Source organism: Bombina bombina, chromosome 9 (genome assembly GCF_027579735.1).
Source record: "Bombina bombina isolate aBomBom1 chromosome 9, aBomBom1.pri, whole genome shotgun sequence".
Classification (NCBI taxonomy): Eukaryota; Metazoa; Chordata; class Amphibia; order Anura; family Bombinatoridae; genus Bombina; species Bombina bombina.
The window spans coordinates 198,060,018-198,084,044 of record NC_069507.1 but is presented as its reverse complement, the minus strand read 5'-3'; the positions used below and the strand labels follow the sequence as shown (position 1 = coordinate 198,084,044).

General features: G+C 39.5%; 1 protein-coding gene across 1 annotated transcript in view; it reads left to right on the top strand.

Moving 5' to 3' along the window:
* Positions 1–18,913, top strand: part of R3HCC1L (R3H domain and coiled-coil containing 1 like) — a gene marked incomplete in the record, with an annotated part of 69,776 nt that extends 50,863 nt beyond the window's left edge. Inside the window, 1 exon segment of the mRNA XM_053692554.1 lies at positions 14,133–18,913. Within this exon segment, the coding sequence (XP_053548529.1) occupies positions 14,133–14,185 (53 nt within the window).
* Between the last annotated feature and the right edge of the window lie 5,114 nt (positions 18,914–24,027).

The window sequence follows — 24,027 nt, the reverse complement described above, 5'->3', positions numbered from 1 at the left end:
CTACACAGACACTCGATCAAAAACCACAAGGAAAATGAATATTGTACCCCTGTTGGTCATCACTTCACCGGGTACAATATTCATTTTCCTTGTGGTTTTTGATCGAGTGTCTGTGTAGATTCATTCATTCATTATACCCCTGTTGGTCATCACTTCACCCAGACTGGTCACTCCATCCTTAACCTCAGGATTACCCTCCCTCCCTTCCATTTGTTGTATGTGATGTGTATCTATATCAGAATGATCAGTATTGCTTTAGACCTGAGGAAGAGAGGAAAACTCTCGAAAGCTTGTCTTTTAAATAGTATGTTAGTCCAATAAAAAAGGTATCACTGCATACTGTAATACTTTGTTTCTCCTGTTAAGTGTAGTCAGTCCACGGGTCATCCATTACTTATGGAATATATCTCTTCCTAACAGGAAACTGCAAGAGAATTACCCAGCAGAGCTGCTATATAGCTCCTCCCCTCACATATCATACTCAGTCATTCTCTTGCAGCCTAACTAAAAAGGAAGCTGTGAGAGATCTGTGGGTTTTTTTTTTAACTTAGTTTATTTCTACAATCAAAAGTTTGTTATTTTTAAATGGCACCGGAGTGTGCTGTTTATTCTCAGGCAGCATTAGAAGAAGAATCTGCCTGGGTTTTTTTCTATGGTCTTAGCAGACGTAACTAAGATCCACTGGCTGTTTCTCATCTGAGGAGTGAGGTAACTTCAGAGAAGGGGAATAGCATGCAGGGCTCCCCTGCAACAAATGAGGTATGTGCAGTAATTTATTTTCTGAGGAATGGAATTGACTGAGAAAATACTGCTGATACCATTGTAAAGTAAGTTCAGCCTTAAATGCAGTGATAGCGACTGGTATCAGGCTGATGTGTGTGTGTGTGTACACTGAATGTATTTTTCTAAGGAATGGAATTGACTCTGAAAATACTGTTAATACTGAAATAATGTATGAGCCTTAACTGCAGTAAAAACGACTGGTAGCAGGCTTATTAATAATAATACATAACTTTCAAATTTATGTTTAAAACGTTTACTGGCTTGTTAATCGTTTTTGTGAGGTACTTGGTGATAAAACTTATTAGGGCATGATTTTTACCACATGGCCATTTTTGTTTTCTGCATAGAAACAGTTTCTGAGCTTCCCCACTGTTGTAATATGAGTGGGAGGGGCCTATTTTAGCGCTTTTTTGCGCAGTAAAAATTCAGTCACAATCTGTCTACTTCATCCTCCATGATCCAGATCGTCTCTAGAGAGCTCAGGGGTCTTCAAAATCCATTTTGAGGGAGGTAATCAGGCACAGCAGTCCTGTGACAGTGTATTTGACTGTGAGAAAAACGTTAATTATATAATTGTTATCCGTTTTTGGGTACTAAGGGGTTAATCATCCATTTGCTGGTGGGTGCAATCCTTTGCTAACTTAATACATTTACTGTGAAAATTTGGTTGCTATAACTATTTTGGTCATTGTTATTTCAACTGTGTCAGTTTTTCTGTGCTTCTTAAAGGCACAGTAACGTTTTTTATATTGCTTGTAAATTAATTTTGAAAAGTATTTCCAAGTTTGCTAGTCTCATTGCTAGTTTGTTTAAACATGTCTGACTCAGATGAATCTCTTTGTTCACTATGTTTAAAGGCCAATGTGGAGCCCAATAGAAATTTGTGTACTAATTGCATTGATGCTACTTTAAATAAAAGTCAATCTTTACATGTAAAGAAATTATCACCAGACGACGAGGGGGAAGTTATGCCGAGGGAGAAAGGTAGCCCGGCTTGAAAGAAATTATTGCTGACATTACGGGAGGTAAGGGCCATGCTCTACCTCAGGACAGGGCCAAATCAAAGGCCAAACAGTCTAATTTTCGTGCCTTTCGTAACTTCAAGGCAGGAGCAGCATCAACTTCCTCCGCTCCAAAACAGGAAGGAGCTGTTGCTCGTTACAGACAGGGCTGGAAAGTTAACCAGTCCTGGAACAGGGGCAAGCAGGCCAAGAAACCTGCTGCTGCCCCCAAAACAGCATGAAGAGAGGGCCCCCTATCCGGAAACGGATCTAGTGGGGGGCAGACTTTCTCTCTTCGCCCAGGCTTGGGCATGAGATGTCCAGGATCCCTGGGCGTTGGAGATCATATCTCAGGGATATCTCCTGGACTTCAAAACTTCTCCTCCACGGGGGAGATTTTATCTTTCAAGGTTATCAGCAAACCAAATAAAGAAAGAGGCGTTTCTACGCTGTGTACATGACCTCTTACTAATGGGGGTAATCCACCCAGTTCCGCGGACGGAACACGGGCAGGGATTCTATTCAAACCTATTTGTGGTTCCCAAGAAAGAGGGAACCTTCAGGCCAATCTTGGACTTAAAAATCCTAAACAAATTTCTAAGAGTTCCATCATTCAAAATGGAAACTATTCGAACCATCCTTCCCATGATCCAAGAGGGTCAGTACATGACCACAGTGGATCTAAAGGATGCCTACCTTCACATACTGATTCACAAGGACCATTACCGGTATCTGAGATTTGCCTTCCTAGACAGGCATTACCAGTTTGTAGCTCTTCCCTTCGGATTAGCTACGGCTCCAAGAATCTTTACAAAAATTCTAGGATCACTTCTGGCGGTACTAAGACCGCGAGGCATAGCGGTGACTCCGTACCTAGACGACATTCTGATACAAGCGTCAAGTTTTCAAACTGCCAAGTCTCATACAGAGATAGTTCTGGCATTTCTGAGGTTGCATGGGTGGAAGGTGAACGTGGAAAAGAGTTCTCTATTACCACTTACAAGAGTTCCCTTTCTAGGGACTCTTATAGATTCTGTAGAGATGAAAATTTACCTGACAGAGGCCAGGTTATTAAAACTTCTAAATGCTTGCCGTGTCCTTCACTCCATTCCACACCCGTCAGTAGCTCAGTGCATGGAAGTAATCGGCTTAATGGTAGCGGCAATGGACATAGTACCATTTGCGCGCCTGCATCTCAGACCGCTGCAATTGTGCATGCTAAGTCAGTGGAACGGGGATTACTCAGATTTGTCCCCCCTACTAAATCTGGACCAAGAGACCAGAGATTCTCTTCTATGGTGGCTTTCTCGGCCACATCTGTCCAAGGGGATGACCTTTCGCAGGCCAGATTGGACGATTGTAACAACAGACGCCAGCCTTCTAGGCTGGGGAGCAGTCTGGAATTCCCTGAAAGCTCAGGGATTATGGACTCAGGAGGAGAAACTCCTCCCAATAAATATTCTGGAGTTAAGAGCAATATTCAATGCTCTCCTAGCTTGGCCTCAGTTAGCAACTCTGAGGTTCATCAGATTTCAGTCGGACAACATCACGACTGTGGCTTACATCAACCATCAAGGGGGAACCAGAAGTTCCCTAGCGATGTTGGAAGTCTCAAAGATAATTCGCTGGGCAGAGTCTCACTCTTGCCACCTGTCAGCGATCTACATCCCAGGCGTGGAGAACTGGGAGGCGGATTTTCTAAGTCGCCAGACTTTTCATCCGGGGGAGTGGGAGCTTCATCCGGAGGTCTTTGCTCATCTGATTCGTCGTTGGGGCAAACCAGATCTGGATCTCATGGCGTCTCGTCAGAACGCCAAGCTTCCTTGTTACGGATCCAGGTCCAGGGACCCGGGAGCGGTGCTGATAGATGCTCTGACAGACCCTTGGGTCTTCAACATGGCTTATGTGTTTCCACCATTCCTGATGCTTCCTCGTTTGATTGCCAAGATCAAACAGGAGAGAGCTTCGGTGATTCTGATAGCGCCTGCGTGGCCACGCAGGACCTGGTATTCAGACCTAGTGGACATGTCGTCCTGTCCACCGTGGTCTCTGCCTCTGAGACAGGACCTTCTAATTCAGGGTCCTTTCAAACATCCAAATCTAATTTCTCTGAGGCTGACTGCATGGAGATTGAACGCTTGATTCTATCAAAGCGTGGCTTCTCGGAGTCGGTTATTGATACCTTAATACAGGCTAGGAAGCCTGTTACCAGAAAAATTTACCATAAGATATGGCGTAAATATTTACATTGGTGCGAATCCAAGAGTTACTCATGGAGTAAGGTTAGGATTCCTAGGATATTGTCCTTTCTACAAGAGGGTTTAGAAAAGGGCTTATCTACTAGTTCGTTAAAGGGACAGATTTCTGCTCTGTCTATTCTTCTACACAAACGTCTGGCTGAAGTTCCAGACGTTCAGGCTTTCTGTCAGGCTTTAACTAGGATTAAACCTGTGTTTAAGTCTGTTGCTCCGCCGTGGAGCTTAAACTTAGTTCTTAATGTTCTTCAAGGCGTTCCATTTGAACCCCTTCATTCCATTGATATCAAGCTGTTATCTTGGAAAGTTCTGTTTTTGATGGCTATTTCCTCTGCTCGAAGAGTCTCTGAGTTATCTGCCTTACATTGTGATTCTCCTTATCTGATTTTTCATTCAGACAAGGTAGTCCTGCGTACTAAACCTGGGTTCTTACCCAAGGTAGTTACTAACAGGAATATCAATCAAGAGATTGTTGTTCCATCTCTGTGTCCTAACCCTTCTTCAAAGAAGGAACGACTTTTGCATAATCTGGACGTAGTCCGTGCCCTGAAATTCTATTTGCAGGCAACTAAGGATTTTCGTCAAACTTCTTCCCTGTTTGTCGTTTACTCTGGACAGAGGAGAGGTCAAAAGGCTTCGGCTACCTCTCTCTCTTTTTGGCTTCGTAGCATAATACGCTTAGCCTATGAGACTGCTGGACAGCAGTCTCCTGAAAGGATTACAGCTCATTCTACTAGAGCTGTGGCTTCCACCTGGGCCTTTAAAAATGAGGCCTCTGTCGAACAGATTTGCAAGGCTGCGACTTGGTCTTCGCTTCACACTTTTTCAAAATTTTACAAATTTGACACTTTTGCTTTGTCGGAGGCTATTTTTGGGAGAAAGGTACTTCAGGCAGTGGTTCCTTAACCTTGTCCCTCCCTTCATCCGTGTACTTTAGCTTTGGTATTGGTATTCCATAAGTAATGGATGACCCGTGGACTGACTACACTTAACAGGAGAAAACATAATTTATGCTTACCTGATAAATTCCTTTCTCCTGTAGTGTAGTCAGTCCACGGCCCGCCCTGTTTTTACGGCAGGTCTAAATTTTAATTAAACTCCAGTCACCACTGTACCCTATGGTTCCTCCTTTCTCGTCTGCTTTGGTCGAATGACTATGATATGTGAGGGGAGGAGCTATATAGCAGCTCTGCTGGGTAATTCTCTTGCAGTTTCCTGTTAGGAAGAGATATATTCCATAAGTAATGGATGACCCGTGGACTGACTACACTACAGGAGAAAGGAATTTATCAGGTAAGCATAAATTATGTTTTTTTGAGTGTATATGTGTGTATATGTGTGTGTGTGTGTGTGTATATATATATATATATATATATATATATATATATATATATGTCGAGTAGAAAACAGCACTCTCTGGACTTAAGTTTTAAACAAATAGTTTAATTAGTAACGTTTCGGGGAATGCTCCCCTTCATCAGACCCGATCTGATGAAGGGGAGCATTCCCCGAAACGTTACTAATTAAACTATTTGTTTAAAACTTAAGTCCAGAGAGTGCTGTTTTCTACTCGACTACATTTCACCTACTCTAGCACCCTGGCCCTTGGGAAACTGTTTGTGAGAGTGCAACTGACTCACTTTGCATATATATATATATATATATATATATATATATATATATATAATTTTTTTTTCATGCCAGGTTAGCACTCTTAGTTAAACGTGATCGGATTTGCACGCAATTAAGGGTGTTTGTTTTCCCCCCACTTTGCACAAAGACTTTTTACTTTCATCTTGTAATATGCGCGCAAAAAGCCTCCGTCTAGAGAAGTTCATGCGTGTGCACAAACTTCCTCTCCACTCGTAATCTAGCCCTAAATGGGCAGTAAAATAAAAATTTAACTTTCATGATTCTGAGCATACAATTTTAACCAACTTTCCAATTTGTTCATTATCTTGCTGTCCTTTGTTAAAAAGCTTAGCTGAGTAGTTTCAGGAGCAGCAATGCACTACTGAGAACTCGCTGCTGATTGGTGGCTGCACTTTGATAATATGTGTAAATTGTTGTTTAAAATTGCATGCTCCATCTGAATCACAAAAGAAAAATGTTGGTATTCATGTCCCTTTAAGAGTAATGTTACAGCCTAAAGGGAAAATGCCTGAGCCCTGACAAAGACACATGGGTTATGAAACTCCAGGTTAGATCAGGGGTCAACACTGTGTCAGTCTCTCTATTCTAATATTTATTCTTCTCTACTCATTTTATTTCATGCATTTAAAAGTTCTGTTTTTATTTACACAATGATTTAAAATTTTCCAAGGACGCACTTAAATATTTCACCTCTACTGGAACACTGCACCATAAATCCTCTGCGTCTTTTGTAAATTATTATGTTCTCTGATTTCTTCACTAAAAACCTGACTTTAGAGTTTGATACCTTTTCCAGTCTGTATCATAGTATTTTAATATTTCCAAGGCTTTTCTTCTTATAACTAATCTAATCTTATAATTACACACCGAAGCATCACTTTTACATTTGATTGAAATCTTGTATTTGAAGTAATTTGAATTTTACAGTTTATTATTTACCTTAGACTGATATCTTGATGTACTATTTCCACCTACAAAGCCTTTACTGAAATGTAAGCATTATTTTTTGGCTCGCCAATGAAGAATATTCCCCTTTTTAAAGTGGATGAACAAAAATTCTACCTTTAACTTTTTAGGCAATATTGTTCCCACCCCCTTTACAGTTTAGTTTATTTGTTTCTGTCCCACAGAATATACTGTGTTCTTTCCTTGCCCATTTTATTTCCTTTCTAGCTCTAATTTTGGTTTGATTTCTGGCCTACCCCCCTCATGTTTCAAGACACTCTCATGCTTGTACAGTTTACTTCTGTGCAGCCGAACGTGTATTTAACATGCTGAGTATTTGATTTTCTATAGGTAGGGCATCAATAGAGCTTCACTTGCTTGCTTTGATCCTTTCTGCTTTCTCATATTCCTTGGCGAGGTTTCATGAGTGTAGTCGGTTTTAGTCAGAGTATCAAGCACTAAAATGTGAAATAATATAGTGGCACCATTTTCTCACACAAGCTTGGCGATACATTTTGGATATTATGGATCTTTTCCCAGTAGTATGATAAACATTATACATTGTGTATGTATTTACTATCATTGGTATTACTTAGGCTTGGAAACCTGAATTGTACTGTTTAACCATCAGCCAAGGTTGAACAAGTTGATGCTTGACATTTCTCCTAGGATTTAGCCATTAAAGCCTTTGGCCCTGAAGGAGCCTATCACCTAAGTAGTGTAGCCTTATCCTGTCATCTCTATTTTATTTTTCCAAGCAAACAAAGTAGTCTTACATCGAGTTCTAGAATTCCTTTGAAAGGTTGGCTCAAATGTAAAGTCCACTGTTTTTCAATGAAGGAATAATTTCTTGTTTCTCCAACATTGGTGTGTCCGGTCCACGGCGTCATCCTTACTTGTGGGAATATCTCTTCCCCAACAGGAAATGGCAAAGAGTCCCAGCAAAGCTGGCCATATAGTCCCTCCTAGGCTCCGCCCACCCCAGTCATTCTCTTTGCCGTTGCACAGGCAACATCTCCACGGAGATGGTTAAGAGTATGTGGTGTTTAGTTGTAGTTTTTTATTCTACTATCAAGAGTTTGTTATTTTAAAATAGTGCTGGTATGTACTATTTACTCTGAAACAGAAAAAGATGAAGAATTCTGTTTGTGAGAGGAAGATGATTTTAGCAGACAGTAACTAAAATCCTTTGCTGTTTCCACATAGGACTGTTGAGATGAAGTAACTTCAGTTGGGGGAAACAGTTAGCAGACTTTTCTGCTTAAGGTATGACTACAACAGAGGGGTTTTTTGGTTACGCACACCACAAAAGGACTGTTTAAACTTAACACACATATTGTGGGAGTGCTACCAAAGTGTCCAAAATAATTACAAAACAACAAAAGATATTTTGGTGCACATCCAACCACTTAAGTCCACTCTTTCATGGCATATTAGTATATGCTTCTGTCTGCCAAATATACTTACATAGCTTCTAATAAGATTGGGATAAACATCTCGCAATAATATGAGCTTATATTTGTGCTGCAAAAACAAATATACTTCTATCTGCTAAATATATTTACATAGTTCAAATAAAATTGAGATTAACATCTTGCCATAGTATTGACTTATATTTATGCTGCAAAAATTTTTTTTTTTTTTTTTTTTTTGCTTTTTAAAAGATGATGAAATGGGATCTTAGTCACACAATATGATCATATTCTGCTAAGCCAGTCTACCACTTACAAGGTGTCCCACATCAGACCGGTCCTATACTAACCAGTTTCCACACTGCAGCAAGTCATGTCTACACAGTGTGAAGCTTTCTAGCTTATTGAGTATATTTATCAGGAACACACCTGGGCTGGGTGGCGTGCAGTAACCAAAGGGGAGGGATTTGGTCAGCTCCCTATTTAAGAAATACAACAGAGGGGTTTTTTGGTTACGCACACCACAAAAGGACTGTTTAAACTTAACACACATATTGTGGTTTGAACAATTCCTTCATATTTTTTCACATATTCAGTAATAAAGTGTGCTCTGTTTAAAATTTAAAGAGACAGTAACGGTTTTGTTTTAAAACGGTTTTTGTGTTTTACTGACAAGTTTAAGCCTGTTTAACATGTCTGTGCCTTCAGATAAGCTATGTTCTATATGTATGAAAGTCAATGTGTCTCCCCCTTCTAAATTATGTGATAATTGTGCCAAAGGGTCGAAATAAAGTAAGGACAGTACTGTCACAGATAATGAAGTTGCCCAAGATGATTCTTCAGATGAAGGGAGTAGACATGGTTCTACATCATCTCCTTCTGTGTCTACACCAGTTTTGCCCATGCAGGAGGCCCCTAGTACTTCTAGCGCGCCAATGCTTATTACCATGCAACAATTGACGGCTGTAATGGATAACTCCATAGCAAATATTTTATCCAAAATGCCTGCATATCAGAGAAAGCGCGATTGCTCTGTTTTAAACACTGAAGAGCAGGAGGGCGCTGATGATAATTGTTCTGTCATACCCTCACACCAATCTGAAGGGGCCATGAGGGAGGTTTTGTCAGATGGGGAAATTTCAGATTCAGGAAAAATTTCCCAACAGGCTGAACCTGATGTTGTGACATTTAAATTTAAATTAGAACATCTCCGCGCACTGCTTAAGGAGGTGTTATCTACTCTGGATGATTGTGACAACCTGGTCATTCCAGAAAAATTATGCAAGATGGACAAGTTCCTAGAGGTTCCGGTGCACCCCGACGCTTTTCCTATACCCAAGCGGGTGGCGGACATAGTGAATAAGGAATGGGAGAAGCCCGGCATACCTTTTGTTCCCCCTCCTATATTTAAGAAATTATTTCCTATGGTCGACCCCAGAAAGGACTTATGGCAGACAGTCCCTAAGGTCGAGGGGGCAGTTTCTACTCTAAACAAGCGCACTACTATTCCTATCGAGGATAATTGTGCTTTCAAAGATCCTATGGATAAAAAATTGGAGGGTTTGCTTAAAAAGATTTTTATACAGCAAGGTTACCTTCTTCAACCCATTTCGTGCATTGTTCCTGTCACTACAGCAGCGTGGTTCTGGTTCGAGGAACTAGAAAAGTCGCTCAGTAGAGAGACTCCATATGAGGAGGTTATGGACAGAGTTCACGCACTTAAAGGGACACTCCATCAAAATTAAACTTTCATTATTCAGATAGAGCATGCCATTTTAAACAACTTTACAATTTACTTCCATTAACTAAATGTGCACAGTCTTTTTATATTTAAACTTTTTGAGTCACCAACTCCTACTGAGCATGTGCAAGAATAAGTGTGTATGCATTTGTGAATGGCTGATGGCTGTCACATGGTACGTGTATGCATTTGTGATTGGCTGATGGCTGTCACATGGTACAGGGGGAATGGAAAAAGACATAACTTTTAAAATTGTCAGAAAAAAATGTACTACTCATTTGAAGTTCAGACTAAGTGATATTGCATTGTCTTGTTATCTTGCATTTGTTGATTATGTAAATCTACTGTGTTGACTGGTCCTTTAAGTTGGCTAACTCCTTTATTTTAGATGCCGCTTTGCAAATAGCTAGATTAGCGGCGAAAAATTCAGGGTTTGCAATTGTGGCGCGCAGAGTGCTTTGGCTAAAGTCTTGGTCAGCGGATGTATCATCCAAGACAAAATTGCTTTATATCCCCTTCAAGGGTAAAACACTCTTTGGGCCAGAATTGAAAGAGATTATCTCAGACATCACTGGGGGAAAGGGCCACGCCCTCCCACAAGATAGGCCTTTCAAAGCCAAGAATAAGTCTAATTTTCGTTCCTTTCGTAATTTCAGGAACGGACCGGGCTCTAATTCTGCATCCTCTAAGCAAGAGGGTAATACCTCACAGACCTAACCAGCCTGGAAACCGATGCAAGGCTGGAACAAGGGTAAGCAGGCCAAAACAGCATTAAGGAGTAGCCCCCGATCCGGGACTGGATCTAGTGGGGGGCAGACTCTCTCTCTTTGCTCAGGCTTTGGCAAGAGATGTTCAGGATCCCTGGACGCTAGAAGTAGTTTCTCAGGGTTATTTTCTGGAATTCAAGGAACTACCCCAAGGGGAAGGTTCCACATGTCTCACTTATCCTCAAACCAAATAAAGAGACAGGCATTCTTACATTGTGTAGAAGACCTGTTAAAGATGGGGGTGATACACCCAGTTCCAACGGCGGAACAAGGAATAGGATTTTACTCAAATCTGTTTGTAGTTCCCAAAAAAGAGGGAACTTTCAGACCAATCCTGGATTTAAAGATCCTAAACAAATTTCTCAGAGTACCATCGTTCAAGATGGAAGCCATTCGAACGATTCTACCCACAATTCAGGAAGGTCAATTTATGACTACTGTGGATCTAAAGGATGCGTATCTACATATCCCTATCCACAAAGAACATCATCGGTTCCTAAGGTTCGCCTTTCTGGACAAACATTACCAGTTTGTGGCACTCCCATTCGGGTTAGCCACTGCTCCAAGGATTTTCACAAAGGTACTCGGATCCCTTCTAGCGGTTCTAAGACCAAGGGGCATTGCAGTAGTACCGTACTTGGACGACATTCTAGTACAAGCGTCGTCTCTTTCAAAGGCAAAGGCTCACTCAGACATCGTTCTGGCCTTTCTCAGATCTCACGGATGGAAGGTGAACATAGAAAAAAGTTCCCTCTCTCCGTCAACAAGAGTTCCCTTCTTGGGAACAATAATAGATTACTTAGAAATTAGGATTTTCTTGACAGAAGTCAGAAAGTCAAAACTTCTAAACGCTTGTCAAGTTCTTCATTCTATTCCTCGTCCTTCCGTAGCTCAGTGCATGGAAGTAGTAGGTTTGATGGTTGCGGCAATGGACATAGTTCCTTTTGCGCGAATTCATCTAAGACCATTACAACTGTGCATGCTGAAACAGTGGAATGGGGACTATACAGACTTGTCTCCAGTGATTCAAGTAGATCAGAAGACCAGAGACTCACTCCGTTGGTGGCTAACCCAGGATCACCTATCCCAGGGAATGAGCTTCCGCAGTCCAGAGTGGGTCATCGTCACGACCGACGCCAGCCTAGTGGGCTGGGGCGCGGTCTGGGAATCCCTGAAAGCTCAGGGTCTGTGGTCTCGGGAAGAGTCTCTTCTCCCGATAAACATTCTGGAACTAAGAGCGATATTCAATGCTCTCAGGGCTTGGCCTCAGCTAGCAAAGGCCAGATTCATAAGATTCCAGTCAGACAACATGACGACTGTTGCGTATCTCAATCATCAGGGGGGAACAAGGAGTTCCCTGGCAATGAAAGAAGTGACCAAAATAATACAATGGGCGGAGAATCACTCCTGCCACCTATCTGCGATCCACATTCCAGGTGTGGAAAACTGGTAAGCGGATTATTTGAGTCGTCAGACATTCCATCCGGGGGAGTGGGAACTCCACCCGGAGATCTTTGCCCAGTTTACGCAACTATGGGGCATTCCAGATATGGATCTGATGGCGTCTCGTCAGAACTTCAAGGTTCCTTGCTACGGGTCCAGATCCAGGGATCCCAAGGCGACTCTAGTGGATGCACTAGTAGCGCCTTGGACCTTCAACCTAGCTTATGTGTTTCCACCGTTTCCTCTCATTCCCAGGCTGGTAGCCAGGATCAAACAGGAGAGGGCCTCGGTGATCTTGATAGCTCCTGCGTGGCCACGCAGGACTTGGTATGCAGACCTGGTGAATATGTCATCGGTTCCACCATGGAAGCTACCTTTGAGACAGGACCTTCTTGTTCAGGGTCCATTCGAACATCCAAATCTGGTCTCCCTCCAGCTGACGGCTTGGAGATTGAACGCTTGATTCTATCAAAGCGTGGGTTTTCAGATTCCGTGATAGATACTCTGGTTCAAGCCAGAAAACCGGTAACTAGAAAGATTTAACATAAAATATGGAAAATATATATCTGCTGGTGTGAATCCAAGGGATTCCCATGGAATAAGATAAAGATTCCTAGGATTCTTTCCTTTCTACAAGAAGGTTTGGATAAAGGATGATCTGCGAGTTCTCTAAAGGGACAGATTTCTGCTTTATCTGTCCTACTACACTAACGACTGGCAGTTGTGCCAGATGTTCAAGCATTTGTCCAGGCTCTGGTTAGGATCAAGCCTGTTTACAGACCTTTGACTCCTCCCTGGAGTTTAAATCTAGTTCTTTCAGTTCTTCAAGGGGTTCCGTTTGAACCTTTACATTCCATAGATATTAAGTTGTTATCTTGGAAAGTTTTGTTTTTGGTTGCTATTTCTTCTGCTAGAAGAGTTTCTGAGTTATCTGCTCTACAGTGTACTCCACCCTATCTGGTGTTCCATTCAGATAAGGTTGTTCTGCGTACTAAGCCTGGTTTTCTACCAAAGGTTGTTTCCAACAAAAATATTAATCAGGAGATAGTTGTACCTTCTTTGTGTCCGAATCCAGTTTCAAAGAAGGAACGTTTGCTACACAATTTAGATGTAGTCCGTGCTCTAAAGTTCTACTTAGAAGCTACAAAAGAGTTCAGACAAACTTCTTCTCTGTTTGTCGTCTATTCTGGTAAAAGGAGAGGTCAAAAAGCAACTTCTACCTCTCTTTCCTTTTGGCTTAAAAGCATCATCCGATTGGCTTATGAGACTGCCGGACTGCAGCCACATGGGCCTTCAAGAACGAGGCTTCTGTTGATCAGATATGTAAGGCAGCGACTTGGTCTTCACTGCACACTTTTGCCAAATTTTACAAATTTGATACTTTTGCTTCTTCGGAGGCTATTTTTGGGAGAAAGGTTTTGCAAGCCGTGGTGCCTTCCGTTTAGGTGACCTGATTTGCTCCCTCCCTTCATCCGTGTCCTAAAGCTTTGGTATTGGTTCCCACAAGTAAGGATGACGCCGTGGACCGGACACACCAATGTTGGAGAAAACAGAATTTATGCTTACCTGATAAATTACTTTCTCCAACGGTGTGTCCGGTCCACGGCCCGCCCTGGTTTTTTAATCAGGTCCGATGAATTATTTTCTCTAACTACAGTCACCACGACACCCTATGGTTTCTCCTATTTTTTCCTCCTGTCCATCGGTCGAATGACTGGGGTGGGCGGAGCCTAGGAGGGACTATATGGCCAGCTTTGCTGGGACTCTTTGCCATTTCCTGTTGGGGAAGAGATATTCCCACAAGTAAGGATGACGCCGTGGTCTAGGGTCAGTAATGCAAAACATGACATGCTCTAATTTGTTATTTTTTTGTATTTCAATACCCCATTAACCAATTTCTCAAGAAAGCCAAATATCACAGGTAGTACACTACGTTCACGTAGACAAGTGACCATTCAGAGGCCTTAAAAATGAAAGCGCAAAAGAGGCTGTGAGTTAGCGGATCTAAAACATTTATTCTGGTGATGTTCCTCTGTTGAGCTACCTGATTTCTCTGTATCATTTAACGTGCAGTAACTGCAGGGGCATATCAACCGAGTATAAAATCTTTCAAACCTTTTATTTATTTCTAGAGCGAAGGAAGTTAGAAGCTAAGCAGCGTGAAGATGCCTGGGAAGGAAGGTGATGACACTGATGTTTGAACACAGCAAGAAGACTGACGTGTCTATAAATGAGAGCCTTCAACAGGCATAAATTATTCAGTTTGTAGGACATATACCAAATAAACTGTTATTTAAGGTTTTGCTGAGCTTTGGAAGATTGACGTTTATCTTGAACAGCAGGTATTTTCAAGTGTAGGAATTGCTTTATAATAGGAACTAAACCATGGTGGGCTTGTTAAGGAGTGATGGTTTTACAAGTCCCACACCATTCTCTTAAAAAGAAGCGTGAAGCATTAAGAATATTTTTTCTTTCTATTTCATTGTTATTAATCTTATTTTTAAAGACATTTCTGTGTGTTCAGAATGTTAACTCTGTAGCCAGAGATGATAGATGAAGATTGGTTTGCTTTTTTGGGGAAAGTAAATTGATTATGTAGCTTTGACTGGCATATATCTTTCACTGTCCAAAGTGTGTACCAGGGTATATTGTTCTACTGATTCTCTGCAAGCTTCTGTCTGTATGTTGTGTGCACACTGTTTTGTAATGTTCCCAGTGACCGTGTTGCGTTTGGCATTCTATTCCAGGTACTGGATTTAAATGTTTTATTTAAGACACATTTTAATTTCTTTTTATTCTCATGAAGTTTCTTTGCAACATTAGGGAGAGACGATTATTTTAGTGTAAGTAGTTTAGCTGATAAAGGAAATGTTCTAGCTAATAAAATGTGCATTGATACTGTCAGCATTAATTAATTTTAAAAATAGAATCATAATGTCCAAAATCGACATTGTAGTTGCTAGAAACTACCCATTATCACGGTATAGTTATCACGGTATAGTTCTGTTAATTTCTGCCAATCGGTTCTCAGTGATTGTTTTGTTTTGCATAGTTTTATTAACCAGACTGCTAGATCATAGCTTTGTGTAATCCATTCAACTACTCTGAGAAATAGTTTATTTGTGAGCAAAATAGATACAATGAAAATGTGTTATTTATTAATAACAAAATAATTTTTTAAATGTAGAGATGTTAGTTCATTTTCTAATTAAACCTATTTCTACGTGGGTGGAGCCTAGCACAGGACTGCTAAAAAATCTTAGCTTTGCTTTAACTTTTTGTGTATAATGTGAACATCTGTTTAACATGAAGTGAAAAGCTTGACAGCATTTAAGTGATGGTAAACTGTACATGTTTCAAAACCTGGTCCGGAATATAAGTGATATTTTACAGGAATTGATCACTTCTAATGAAGATGCGTTATAAGTTATTTTTTAATCTACCCGTGTCATTCTAATACACCACAGTCCAGCCGCCCACTTTAAACTTCATATTTTTTCTGAGCTAGCAGTTTGAACTGTACTCCAGTGGGCGCTCTAGCTACAAAGAATGTACTGTACAGCTTATTGGAGAGCAGTTAAAACCGCTTTGAAGTGGCGGCTGGATCGCCGGGTATTAGAATGTCACGGCTAGATTAAAAAATAAATTACAGCCCATCTTCATTGCAAGTAATCAATTATGGTCCCTATAAAATATTGCTTAGATTACGGACCTGATTTTAAAACATGTAAAGTTTACCATCACTAAAATGTCCAACATGGTTTATAATAATACTGTGCTCTTTCCATTCTCCTTAGATTTTAGGTTTTCAAAATTTTGGAAATTGCTTAATCGTGTATTTGTTTACAGCATCTTGAAAACCTAGGTTCTAAAATGTGCTTTTTAGCCTCTATGGAGTGTGGGCTAAGCATAGTTTTAAACAAAAGCAAGCGGTGTTTAATGTGCCTATAATAGCAGATTTATATTTTGGCCCACCCGAGTAGCACTCACCAACAAATATTGGTACCATTTTATAAAGGGTCAGGCAGAAACCTAAAGCCTAAAACTTTCCTTGTCAGTATGTATGATTTAAATTTCTAGGCATGTGCATTTGCGTAATTTGCTAGCTGCTGAATGGGGAAGATGTGCAAATCTAGATCTTAATGTGTTGCGCTTTCACAAGCAAAGAAATCCGTCTCCGAAAAGTAGGGATGCACCGAAATTTCGGCCGCAGAAAATATCGGCCGAAAATGGCATTTTTGGCTATTTCGGTTTTCGGTTTTTTTGCCTGTTATTTTCGGTAAAATTATTGTGTAGCATGTTTCAAATTTGATGCTAGCCTAGAGCTGCTGTTTAAGTTTATTACTTGACTTACTGTTCTGCATATAATAAAGTTTTCTAGGACTATACTTTATTTGGATAATTGGCAAAAAAAAAAACCTCTTAAATATGATTCTGTTACATAGAACTAAATGAAGAATAATACATTATAATTGTTTTAAGTAGGGATGCACCAAAATTTTGGTCGCAGAAACATTTTGGCCGAAAATTGCATTATTTTTTGCCTGTTTTTTTTTTTCTTAGTAAAATTATTGTGTAGCATATTATTGTTTTAAGATATTTTTGTCCAATTTTAGTGTGTTACTTTCAATAAAAGTGTGGGCTTTTTTATTGGCTCTAATTATGCAAAAAAAAAAACAACTAAAAAAAAATTAATTTGAAAAAATACATTTTCGGTATCAGTTTCGGTTTTCGGCCAAGTGCATTCCGGATTTTCGGATTCGGTTTCGGTCCAGAATTTCCATTTCGGTGCATCACTACCGAAAAGAGATGAATGCCGCTGGTGGACGCCATCTTCCCCATTTAGCAGCTAACAAATTACTCAAAGGCACATGCCTATAAATTTCCTTTTTGTCTTCTTTGATGCTACCTAACCTTGTGTCAAAACCTATATATACTGTTTAGAGTCCTGCCATGCACTGCTAAAGAAAATTTGGTGTTCATAGTAATCCAAACCATAGTACAAGTTATGGCTTCAAACACAGTCGATTATAGGTCTAATTATTTGCCTTTTTTTTGTGGTTTTATATTATGTTTTTCGATATTATTTTACTTTACAGTTTATATAAACATGATGGTTAAATATAAAGTCTTGAATATTTTTCTACATAACTTTGCACCTATCTTCAAAACCACTTTTCAATATTGTATAAGGCTATTTCCAGCACTTTGGCAAATACATAATGGATTTGATTAGGAATGTGCCCCTTAATGTGGATTTTGACTGTGATTCTGATAAAAATCATTTAAATATTGTCTTTTCTCAGGTTATGAAAAGCAAATGGAATTTTGTAAAAAGTTGTTTGATAGTGTAATTATTTATTTTTTATACAATTGCAATATTGTTTTTTTTTAATGTGTTAATATCTTTTAATATATATGTGTACATTTTTTTTTCTTTTTACTTTTCTAATACCTCTTGAAAAGATGTGAAAATGTGAGTGCTTTAAAAATCATCTCGCTGATTTTAAACTGGATAGTTATTAAAACCATAAACCTTTTAAAAGCAAGGATCTGATACCATCCAGACACTTTCAGACTCTGACATGTTTATATAGTTCACAAATTGTTTTCTTTCATACAGGTGGTGAGAATCCACAATCCATTACTCCTTGTGATTACTCTTCCTGGCCACTAGGAGGAGGCAAAGATTCCCAAACCTCAAGAGCTCAATAAATCCTCTCCCACCTTACTAGAAACTAGTCTTGTCTTTGGAGGTGTTCTCCAACAGAGCTGAGGCCCAATTTCCCCTCAGAGTGTTGCTGTTTGAAGGAGGGATGTGTTGGATAAGTGCACAGTTACTCCTTATGGTAGTTAGTCACAAGCCTGCCACAGGTGTTATGGGGACCTATCCTTCACCTCCTCCTGTTGGGTCATCAGTATACTCCTATACTGATGACCCAGAATTTTTTCAACATTTCTGGGTACTCTTGTCGGTGTTAAGAGCCCAGTGTACTTAATCATTATTTCTTTACCTAGATGATACCTTGGTTCAAGCTCCATCTTTTCATTTAGCTGTATCTCACATCAGCAGGCACTTTTTGTTGTTTCTTCAGCAGCATGGTTGTAAAATACATTTTGCAAAAAGTTCTCTTCTTCGACAGTCACTTTTCTGTGTGTTCAAATAGACTCAATCTCTGAGACTTTCTTTGACTGAACAAAGAAGGTTTAAGCTGATTTCAGCTTGTTCAAATGTTCAGTCTGTTCGGTGTCCTTCAGTAGCTCTTTGTATGGAAGTTCTAGGCCTAATGATTGCCACTTTGCAATACCATTTTGTTTTCTCGGTTTTACGTGTGGCCTCTCCAGCTTTGCATGCTCTGGCAATGGTGCAGGGATCATACTCCGCTTTCTCAGAATTTATTTGGACTCCAAATTAAGACAGTCCCTGTCTTAGTGGCTGGATCATCAGTCTATTATTCTGGGCGCTTCTTTTGTTCGTCCTGTCTGGACTGTGACCACAACAGATGCTTGTCTTTCAGGCTGGGGTACAGTCTAGGGGTCTCAGAGAGCACAGGGAGTTTGGTCATCTCAGGACGAGAGGATACCAATAAATGTTTTTAACTATGTGCGATTTATTAAAGGGACACTCCAAATTTTTTCATTTGTGATTCAGATAGAGCATGCAATTTTAAGCAACTTTTTAATTTACTCCTATTATCAATTTTTCTTCGTTCTCTTGCTATCTTTATTTGAAAAAGAAGGCATCTAAGCTATTTTTTTGGTTCAGACTCTGGAGAGCACTTGTTTATTGGTGGGTGAATTTATCCACCAATCAGCAAGAACAACCCAGGTTTTTCACCAAAAATGGGCCGGCATCTAAACTTACATTCTTGCATTTCAAATAAAGATACCAAAAGAATGAAGAAAATTTGATAATAGGAGTAAATTAGAAAGTTGCTTAAAATTGCATGTTCTATCTGAATCACAAAATAAAAAATTTGGGTTTAGTGTCCCTTTAAGGCCCTTTAGAGTTGGCCCCTGTTGGAAAGGGAGTCATATCTACTTTTTTTTGTCATGATTGATATATGCTACTGCTGTAACATTGTCTAAGGGGGGAACTCACAGTTCCTTAGCTGTGAAGGAAATATCTCAAATCCTTTCTTGGCCAGAGGACGATTGTTGTCTAATCTCTGCAGTACATATTGCAGGGGTGAGCAATTGGGAAGCAGTTTTTCTCAGTTGTTAAAACCAGCAATCCAGGTGAATGGTTTCTCTATCTGGATGTTTTCAATCAGATTGTGGGTCTTTGGGGTCTCCCAGAGATAGATCTGATGGCCTCTCTGTTGAACAACAAACTTCCCAGGTACTTTGCAAGGTCCAGGGATCTTTAGGCGGAATTGGTGGATACTTTAGTAGCTCCATGGTGTTTTCATCTAGTTTATATCTTTCCTCCTATGGTTCTTCTGCCAAGGGTGATTGCCAGGATCAGACAAGAGGGTTCATCTGTGATATTGATTGCACCAACTTGGCCTCGCAGGACTTTGTTTGGGGATCTGGTCCAGTTGTCCACCATGGCCACTTCCTCTGCATCAAGATCTTCTATCTTTAGTCTGGTTTTTCATCAGGATCTTAAATCTCTAAGCTTGATGACATGGAGATTGAATGGTTATTTCTTAGTCAGAGGGTTTATTTTCTGAATCTGAAGACTTTGATTCAGGCTCGTAAACCTATGGCTAGAAAAATCTTTTATAAGGTTTAGAAGGCTTATATTTCTTAGGGTTTGGATCATGGTTTTTCCTGACATTCTTTTAAAATAACTAGGATTTTGCAATTTTTACAGGATGGTTTGGATAGTGGTTTATCTGCTTGTTCTCTTAGAGGTCAGATGTCTGCTCCTTCAGTTTTGTTCCATAAAGAGATTGCTAATCTTCCTGATATTCAGTATTTTGTTGCCTTAGTCAGGATTAAGCCTGTTCTTAAACTGATTTCTGCTCCCTAGAGCTTTAATCTGGTTTTAAAGGTTTTGCAGGCTCCTCTATTTGAACCTATGCCTAAGGTGAATATCATGTTTTTATCTTGGAAGATTTTGTTTCTTTTGGCTATCTCTTCTGCTAAGAGAGTTTCTGAATTATTAATATTATATGCCATTTCTTGTGACCCTTCTTATCTTGATTTTCATCAGGATAAGGCATTTTTGAGAACTAAATTTGATTTCTTACCTAAGGTGGTGTCTTCGGACAATATGAACAGGGAAATTGTTGTTCCCTATTTTGTCCTAATCATAAAAACTTTTATGAATGCTTCTCCATAATTTGGATGTTGTTAGAGCTTTAAAGTACTATTTGCAGGCTTCTAATGATTTGACATACTTCAAATTTGTTTGTTCATTTTTCTAGTTCTAGAAAAAGGCAGAAAGCTACAGATTTTTCTTTGATGCCTTGTCTTAAGCTCTTGATTCAGAAGGCTTACTTTTGAGGTGGGTGAGACCTCTGTGGATCAAATTTGCAAGGTAGCTACTTCTCTTCTTTGCATACTTTTACTAAATTCTACCATTTTTATGTTTTTGCTTCTTCTGAAGCAGCTTTTGGTAGGAAACTCCTTCATGCTGTTGTTTCTGGTTGATATTTTTTTCTTCTTCATATTTTTGCATGTATAAAAAAAACAAACTCCTATCTAATATTGTGAAAAAAAATATTTTCTTTTCTGACCTTTTTTGCATGGCTAAACTTTAGACTAGTTTCTAGTAAGGTGGGAAGGGTTTTATAGAGCTCTTGGGGTTTATGATTTTTTTTTGGCTCCTCCTAGTGGCTAGGAAGAGTAATTCCCAGGAGTTATGGATAGTGGACTCTTACTACCATGAAATAAATTAATTTATCAGGTAACTAACTTTATGTATTATACCTAATCAGGTTTAATTGAGACCTATGCAGTGGCACAATCCATTTGTATTGTATTTGTCTGATAATGGACAACTCAGTGTGCTGTGGTCCCACCTGGTTTGTGGTGATAATAGTGTTGATGATTTAAATTAATGCATTTTGATGAATACATTTTGCTCCAAAAAGAATAATTTGAATTTACAGAGAACCAAACACTAGCAGATAAGTAGGACCACATCCAGCCTCCTGTTATTATGTGCCCCTCAGATAGAGCATGATAGTTTAAATAACGTACTCATGTATTTATATTATCCAATTTATTTAATTCTCTTTGTATCCTTTGTTGAAAAGTATACCTAGGCAGGCTCAGAAGCTGCTGATTGATGGCCTCACATATATGCCTCTTGTCATCTGATTTTAGCTAGCTCCTACTATTGCATTACTGCTCCTTCAGCAAATGATACCAAGAGAATGAAGCAAATTAGAAAATACAAGTGAGTTGGAAAGTTGTTTAAAAGTGTATGATCTGTCTTAATAATGAAAAATTTTTCTTTAGTTTCATGTCCCTTTAAATTAAATTCCGTAGCCCCTTTCCCAAAAAATTACTACAGAAAAAATATCTTGTGTTGTACAATAATGTTTGTCTAGAGAACATTAGATAAATATTTGCAACATAAAAGTTATTTATTCAGAATGATCTCATAATTCAAATAACTGGATAGAAATTTTTGATATTTCCTACCATCTTTGTTTGTTTGTTTGTTTTAAGATCACACCCACAAGCCGCCTTCTTTTTAGAGGTTTTCCTTTGTTGTTAGGAAAAACCTGTGAGTATGAAGATCACAATGGCTACTCCAATATGGCACTTCTTCTGCTATTATGGAAAATAATATAAATGTGTCTTTGTATAGTATATACAGGTATGTGATAGACATAGTTGCCTTAAGTTACTAAGTTGAACCCATATATTGAAGTAGACAGCTATACAAAATATTAACGAGTAACTGTTCATTTCAAACTTCATGTTCTACAAAGGAAGCTTATTGTTTAATGTTTATTCATTTATCAGTGCTATATATACAATGTTTGTACTTTGATTTTTGTTTTTAAAAAATGACCAATAAAATGTCATTAAAAAGAAAATGTGGCACATTCTCATCATTGAGTTTATACAAGCCAATGGCTTTACCAGTAGTATATTGAATCTACTGTAATCTAATACTAATCTAAGCAACCGTATCATGATAATAAGACTTTGTTCTGGGGAAACTGTGAAACAACTAATACTTCTGAATCTATCCGAAGACCTATGCTGTACACAAATTTGTTGATTGTTTGTGCAATGTAGGTAAATTGGAATAGCTGGCACACACAATAGGCAGTCTGGAATATGGCCGGAATTGCTGAACTGCATGAGACTTAATTGTGTCTCAGATGCTATAAGTAAGCTGATATGGTGATGCAAAAATGATTCAGCACACATAGAGTGCATAGAAGGCCAATAGGAGCTATACACAGTAAATTACCAGCAGGATGCAATATGCAGTTAAAGATTAGCAGGGCACATTATGCAGACCAGGGCCTACAGAACATTTTATACAGGCAATGTCTAACAGCGCACGAGGTGTAGGCAATGGCCAATAGGATAGGTGCAGTAAGCAGGGATGGCCAGTCAGGTCAAGTAGAAAGGCAAAGCTCCAACAAGTAGCAAAGAGAAAAATCACAATGGCACTTTTTTTCTCTCTAAAATATGGGCAGAGGTTCAAAGGTTGCTGTGCAGCTTGTCAACTAGCGCAGTGTTAAAGTGATGGTAAACGTAGCGTATATTCTAATAGTGACACATATATTGTTAAACCAATTTTTTTTTTTTTTTTTAAGGCTTAGAAATTATTTTTTTGTTGCACAGTGATAGTATTTACAGGTTCCCTATGGCCGCCGCCACCCCTTTTTTCTATATAGGGGCTTCTTTACTTGTTCCATGCTTGCGCAATGTTGTGGCCATCTGTTCTATTAGCAAAGCCCCCTTCGCATGCGCTGTTTCCTCACCAAAGAAGTCCTCATTACGTGACATCAATACAAGTAAGTAGTGATACGGAACAAGAGTTCTTATTCACCGTTTACTTGTATTGCTAATGCTGGAAATGGTGCAGTGGGAGTATAATGTGGAGTGCACACTACCAATTACGTATAGAGCAGGTGGGACAGCTCTATAGGTCACTACACTACAGAAAAAGAATGAGGTGTAGGGAATCATAGAAATGGCAAGTTAGTAAAATGTATATTAACAGAACAGTTAAATAAAAAATTGCGGATTTACAGTGTTGTAGACATTTCCCATTACTCTAAACCACTGGTTTTCAAACCTGTTCTCAGGTCTCCCCAACAGGCAAGATTTTCAGGATTACCTTGGATGAAAGCAGATAAAATAACCATATTTACTAATCAGCTGATTTTTTTAACCTATGCTCCAGTTCAGATGTCCTCAAAATCTGGCATGTTAGGGAGGCCCAAGGACAGTTTGAAAACCAGGGCTCTAAACTAAACACAACATTGCTAGAGAATCATGTATGATAACTTAATGACCACACTCCTAACTGCTTCAAATATTTTGACATTTCAGATTTTTCTGTCCTATAATGATTGAAGATAATTTCTCTCACTAATTGACGTAATATAAAAACAAGTTTATGCTCATGTAATTGAAAATGATCAGCCACAATAATCTAACTATATACAGTGGCACAAACAATTGTATCCTTTGGAATTACCTGGATTTGGTCATAAAATTAATCTGGTAAAACAATAAACAAAGACTGAGGGGGGTAGTTATCAAGCCGTCTACTTTTCTGGCTTCGCCGGCCCAATACGTCCGCCTAAGCTCGCCTACCTTCGCCGCCGCGGACCTTGAATACGTTCGCCTAAGTTATCAAATAAAGCTGTCAAAAAGCCGCGGGGCGATGAGCAGCGGACTGTGACAGTTATCACTCATCCGATCTCGCTGCCCTTCGGCTTTTTCCCAGCTTTATTGCTAGCCTGTCACTAAGCACTCACACTAAACTACACTGTTCTACCCCCTATACCGGCGCCCCCGGAGGCCCCCGCAACTAAATAAAGTTACTAACCCCTAAACCGCCGCTCCTAGACCCTGCCGCAACTCTTATAAATGTAT